This window comes from Apium graveolens, unplaced genomic scaffold (assembly GCF_009905375.1).
Source record: "Apium graveolens cultivar Ventura unplaced genomic scaffold, ASM990537v1 ctg5264, whole genome shotgun sequence".
NCBI classification, from domain to species: domain Eukaryota; kingdom Viridiplantae; phylum Streptophyta; class Magnoliopsida; order Apiales; family Apiaceae; genus Apium; species Apium graveolens.
In genome coordinates, this window is record NW_027418896.1 from 120,401 (window position 1) to 125,858 (window position 5,458).

The 5,458-nt window shown below is 33.8% G+C and overlaps 1 protein-coding gene across 6 annotated transcripts; it reads left to right on the forward strand.

Annotated features, from left to right (window-relative positions):
* The first annotated feature begins 1,147 nt into the window (after window positions 1-1,147).
* LOC141702518 (mitochondrial import inner membrane translocase subunit TIM44-2-like) lies at window positions 1,148-4,700 on the forward strand. 6 transcript variants are annotated; one of them, XR_012567158.1, is made up of 7 exons: window positions 1,151-1,524; window positions 2,314-2,408; window positions 2,512-2,580; window positions 2,768-2,840; window positions 3,101-3,205; window positions 3,590-3,732; window positions 4,253-4,700. XR_012567158.1 is itself a non-coding variant. In XM_074506181.1 (6 exons), the coding sequence occupies exons 1-6, from the start codon at window positions 1,423-1,425 to the stop codon at window positions 3,602-3,604; spliced, it is 471 nt and encodes a 156-aa protein (XP_074362282.1). In that variant the 5' UTR covers window positions 1,152-1,422; the 3' UTR covers window positions 3,605-4,028. The 6 variants fall into 6 exon arrangements, 1 of the variants encoding a protein (XP_074362282.1); XR_012567157.1 differs by having other exon boundaries at window positions 1,152-1,536; XR_012567160.1 differs by lacking the exon at window positions 3,101-3,205 and adding an exon at window positions 1,858-2,035 and having other exon boundaries at window positions 1,148-1,536; window positions 2,314-2,580.
* The last annotated feature ends 758 nt before the right edge of the window (window positions 4,701-5,458 follow it).

The following is a 5,458-nucleotide window of genomic DNA, read 5'->3' on the forward strand; positions in this document are numbered from 1 at the left end:
TACGGATGTTAAAAATAGTCGATTTTAGGCGTGTACCATCATTATTATGTTTTTTATATTTATTTTGCGAGATTTTATATCAGTCAAAGCAGTCATAATAGACCAAGGCCTGTTTGCGCTGCTGTCCCGAATGAAGTATCGATGCTTTTAAAATAAAATTTCGACGATCCGTCCGTACAAATGTTAAAAACAATCGATTTCAGACGCGTACCATCATTATTAGGTTTTCATATTTATTTTGCGAGATTTTATATCAGTCAAAACAGTCATAATAGGCCAATGCCTGTTTGCGCTACTGTCCCGAATGAAGTATATATGCTTTTAAAATAAAATTTCGACGATCCGTCCGTACGGATGTTAAAAATCAATTTATTTTAGGGGTGTACCATCACTATTAGGTTTTTTTTATATTTATTTTGCGAGATTTTATATCAGTCAAAGCAGTCATAATAGACCCAGACCAAGGCCTGTTTGCGCTACTATCCCGAATGAAGTATCGATGCTTTTAAAATAAAATTTCGACGATTTGTCTATACGGATGTTAAAAACAATCGATTTTAGGCGCGTACCATCATTATTAAGTTTTTTTATATTTATTTTGCGAGATTTTATATCAGTCAAAGTAGTCTGATCGACCAAGCCCTGTTTGCGCTACTATCTATTTTAGGGGTGTACCATCATTATCATAATATAACAGTCAAAATAGACTAACCTCCAAAGTGCACTATTTTTTAAATCTGTTATTGATTTTGATTTTAATTATGATATTAATTTTGATTTATGAAAATATCAATAAATATGACAACTTTTTTTCTTTCGTGTTTTCTTTTTAAACAAAATATAATATGTTTAAAAAAACTTATACTTTTTAAAATTGTAAGAATAAAAGTAAATTCATATATTTAGATGAAAAATGGAAGATATTCATTGTATTTACATGTAAGTAGGGATTTCTAAAAATATTAAAAGTAAATTAATAAATAACATTTTTATGAGTTTTGATTTTTTTTTCTTACTCAAGCAAAAACGATACATACTCGGACTTTAACAGCAAAATCAAAATCTAACAAAAAAACCTAATCCAACGGTTCTAAGATGTGCCAGCTCATCGATCCTTGTGAAACAAACAGATCTTGTGGTATATACACATTCACAAATCAATCTATCTCTCTCTCTCTTTTCCCCCAATTCTCAAACCCTAAATTCCCAAAGCAGCAAAGAAGTCCGCCGAGAAGAAGATAGTAGCCAAGAAAACTCAGGCGGAGAAGACCAAGGACAAAACCTGGAGTTTCGAGGAGCTATACGCAAAGGCGAGTTCGAGTTCCAGGACCTTTGGTGGTGGCATCAGCGAATTCTAGTAGCTCAAATGGAAAATCTGGAGACCGAAACGCTACGGTGTTGATAGAGAGTACTTTAAAGGAAATGAGAGATGTTGCTCCGATGAGCGATGCGGACTCTAAGACTACAGGTCTAAGCATTCCGAGACGGAGCAGCGGAGACGAAGCAAGATTAACGAGAAGCAAGGTTCTTTTTGAGGTGTCATTTTGTTATTTTTTTCGTATTGATGATTGTGTTTTTGTGGTAATTTGAATTGTGGTTTAATTCCAGGATTATAAAAAGGTTTAGGTAATTGTAATCTCACCTTTGGTGTTCTACATGTTTCTTACTTTACTTTTCTACAATCTTCCCCCATCCAACTACTAGAGGAACGTCGATTGATGATACCTTTCACCTTACTCTGGAATTCAATTCTTGGTTTGATCGCCGTTAATATACTTGGTTTCGCAAACAAGACACTTTGATCTGACTTTAGTTATACGTGTATAGTATACATTCACCTTATGTACCATCCTATAGCTTCTGCAGGCCTTCATCAAAATCAAGTGAAAAATTAGAACTTGATCACATCTGGTTCTACATATAATTTTAATTAGCCAACATCAAGAATCAAGATTAAATATGGGTAATTGTTGGGTTTCTTCTGCTTCTTCTTCTGTCAATCAGACTCCATATTCCACAAGCCACATCAGCTCAGGTACCACACAGTTATTCTCTCTGACTTTCTTTTGGCTAATCCATACATGTCTGATGATTCTTATAACAATCTCATAATTATGTAACTCTTGTTTAGTTGTAAAGTCTCTGTCTTTTTTACTTTGGTGTTGATCTTGATCATATTTGGAAGTGTTATAACAATTTAAGATTCTGAATTACAACATGTTAATATGTAATCAACTTTGTTCATTAGATTCTAGTTGATGATGATTAGATTCCGTGGATTTTTCTTGATTTGCTGTAAATTTTATATTTTAGGAGGTATATCACAGACAATCAGCAACACAACATCTTCAGGAGGCAGCAATGTTTCTGGGAATAGCCAGTTCTCGGCATCAAGTGGAGGGTCAGAGGTGTGTCCTAGTGGTCAGATATTGCCAACTCCTAATTTGAAGGTGTTCACTTAGGCAGAACTAAAGATTGCAAGTTAAATCACTTCTTCCACTTCTGCAACAGTATCAACGAGAGCGTCTTTGGGGAAACAGCTGCTGGAATATCAGTTAAAGAAATACGTCGTCGAGATCCGTATGATTACATTCTTGTTTTATTTACTACATTATACTCCCTCTGTCCCATCTTAACTGATGTTTGACTCTCCCATACACATATTAAGGTGACAAAAGGTGAAAATTAATTAAAATGAGGCGGAGGGAGTATCTAGTACTGATCTTGTCCAGCCCACTAATAGTCATAATATGCAATTTCCTGTTAGATCTTTCTCGTTGCCAGAATTTAGGGACGAGGTTCAAGAAGTTGTCAGGCCAATCCTCAATGCTTACTATAAAGTAAGTCTTACGTTCTTATTAGAAGTTGGGTAGATATTCACATTCTGTCGATTTGTAATCTTGGGTGCACTTATATAATATTTGTTCCCATAAAAAATAAATAAATGTAATATTCGTTTTTATATATAAAGTGGATAAGGACTGCATTTCTAACATTAATTAGCAACTTTTGCCCTTAATTTTATTCATATATTATTATATCTGTAAAAGCACATGTCTGGACATGTGTATATCATACTCATAGTGAACTTTACTTAAAGGGAGATGTCAAATTTCTGAAGAAGTATTGTATCCCTGAAGTAATTGAACGGTGTAGTGCAGAACACAAGGCTTATGCAAGCCAAAATATTGTAGTTGATAACAAAGTAAAATAGACCAAATCCAGATGGATTCTCTTGCTTCGGATGATAGTGTTTTTTTTTCATGTGGTCTGATTTACTTGGTAAATCTTGAGCAGTTTTTTTTTAAAATGGTCAAATCTTTTGGGTTTTTATTTCTGCATTATTTACATGTCTATTCTGAGTTGCGTAATCATTTCTTATCTTAGCTGAATACATACGTGAAATTTATGTGATGTAATACTTCTATGAATAAAGCATGAGTATTGTTTTCACACCTTTCTCATCCAAATCTTGTTAAACTGGTGGGACAATCTCATTGTCTTCTATACTACAAGAAAGGCAGTAGTAAATCGGCCTTTGTGTCTTTAACCAGAGTCTGACAATCTCATTGTCTTCTATACTGAGCAGGAGGATGCTCTGTGATGCCACTTCCATGGGAAATACGCTTAAAGATTTTGATTGGAGCTGCTAGAGGTCTAACATTCTTACACGCAGCAGAAAAAAAGATAATATATAGAGACTTCAAAGCCTCAAATATTTTACTGGATGGGGTAAGTATAACCAGTACAGTAGGTTGGTTTGTCCGTGCCAACACGGGCATAGCCAGTAAAACCAATTACTCGGTTCAAAAAGTCAGAAAATAAATTCAAGTATATTTAAATAATTAATATATAGATATAATTGCAAGACAAATTGTAATATTAATAATATATAACTAAGTACATCAATTCCATAATTATATTACAAGCAACAGAATTACAAGTTCAAATTAGGCAGAGTGACTGCATAATAATATTCATTATATTTCATTTATCTTGCGAATAGAGAATTTGCTAAGCAAGTTACTTTATTAGCATAAATAGATCAATTTGTCTGGAATTTGTCTGGGAATCCTGATTACTTTAGATTGTGACTTTTTGCAATATTTGAATATTAGAATCCTCATTAGTTTTTTTACAGTCATTCACCTAACTATTTTTTTCCGTTAGTTCCTATAGTTTGCGTATTATTTATTTATGTCATACAACATAGCTAATCAAGTCAGTAACTAATGTCGGTAATCAATTTCAGCATTGTAAGCAGGAATTCAGCGTGGATTCGATCCTGATTCTGATAATCTATCAATTATCATTGAGTCGCTTACTTTGACAGCGGACCTGAAAGAGAGTATTGCATTAGAAAAGGAAAGGATGAGAGTTGTGACTAATAAAAGCCAAGGGGATATAGATCTTACTAACCAGCTGGTTCGTGGCAGAGCAGTAACAAGATTCTACAGAAATGGGTAAAATGGACGTCAAATTTGTTAGCACAGCTGAAGAATCTGAAATATGTGCTCTCTCTTTTCCGTGTTGCTAAAGTAGCTTCCAGATTAATTAGTTAAGTTAATTGTGATTCCTGTATAATAGACTTGTAATGTTTGTAGATTAGTAGATTAGTTCATGAGTACTGGTGATATTGTATTGTGATTCTGTTGACTTTGATTGGAAAAAAGTTCTATATAGAACTGGGATTTAATGTATGCAGAAAGTATATTTCAAATTTTGTCCATTGTTACTCTGTTGCAATAGGTATTAAAAATGTTGCAAATAGGTACTAAAAATTGTTGCAAAAGGGTCATGTGTTAAGCTGGACCCACATGTCAGTGGGCCCCACATGCCAGTGGGCCCCACCTGTCAGTATCCCACATGTCAGTGGGCCCCACATTTGTCACGTTGCAAAGTGCCATGTGGCAGTCCACGTGGCAGTCCACTTGTCAGTTTGACCCCATTTTTTTACCATGTCATTGCTTTTTGCAACATAATTTTTGGTGTTACCCTTGATATGAAAATGTTGCCTTTGAAGCTTAAGGCAACGCCAAAAATACTAACATCACAAAAGTGTTGCCGTAGATAATTTTTGGTATGTTGCAACATTTATTTGGCATGTTGCAACGTTTGTGGAATGATACAGAAGGCCACTTTTGGTGTAGTGTTTTCCTAAATTTTTCTATTCATGACATGTAAGATCAACTTAATTTTTTTTGTAAATTTTTCGTATGACTAAAACCGATATATCTTATCATCCATATAGTTGGATCATTGAAAAAATCATTTAAAAAAATTATGTGGTTCATCGAGAACAAAATATCATGTGTGGGAGTATTATTACTTTTTTTGAGTTTGATTTGTTCTTTTGGATAGCTATTATTTTACAATATTGCAAGAAGAAAGATAGTATCCAATAAATTAAATAAATGATTTAACGGAAACATATCAATGCTTTATGTTATTGCTATAT

Bases quoted from the DNA above. Each gene is read 5' to 3' on its own strand.
- LOC141702518 (XM_074506181.1), top strand. From the start codon at position 1,423: ATGAGAGATGTTGCTCCGATGAGCGATGCGGACTCTAAGACTACAGGT. The intron at 2,581-2,767 runs GTATGATTACAT...ATTTCCTGTTAG, and splicing joins GAAATACGTCGTCGAGATCC to ATCTTTCTCGTTGCCAGAAT. The intron at 2,841-3,100 runs GTAAGTCTTACG...CTTTACTTAAAG, and splicing joins TCCTCAATGCTTACTATAAA to GGAGATGTCAAATTTCTGAA.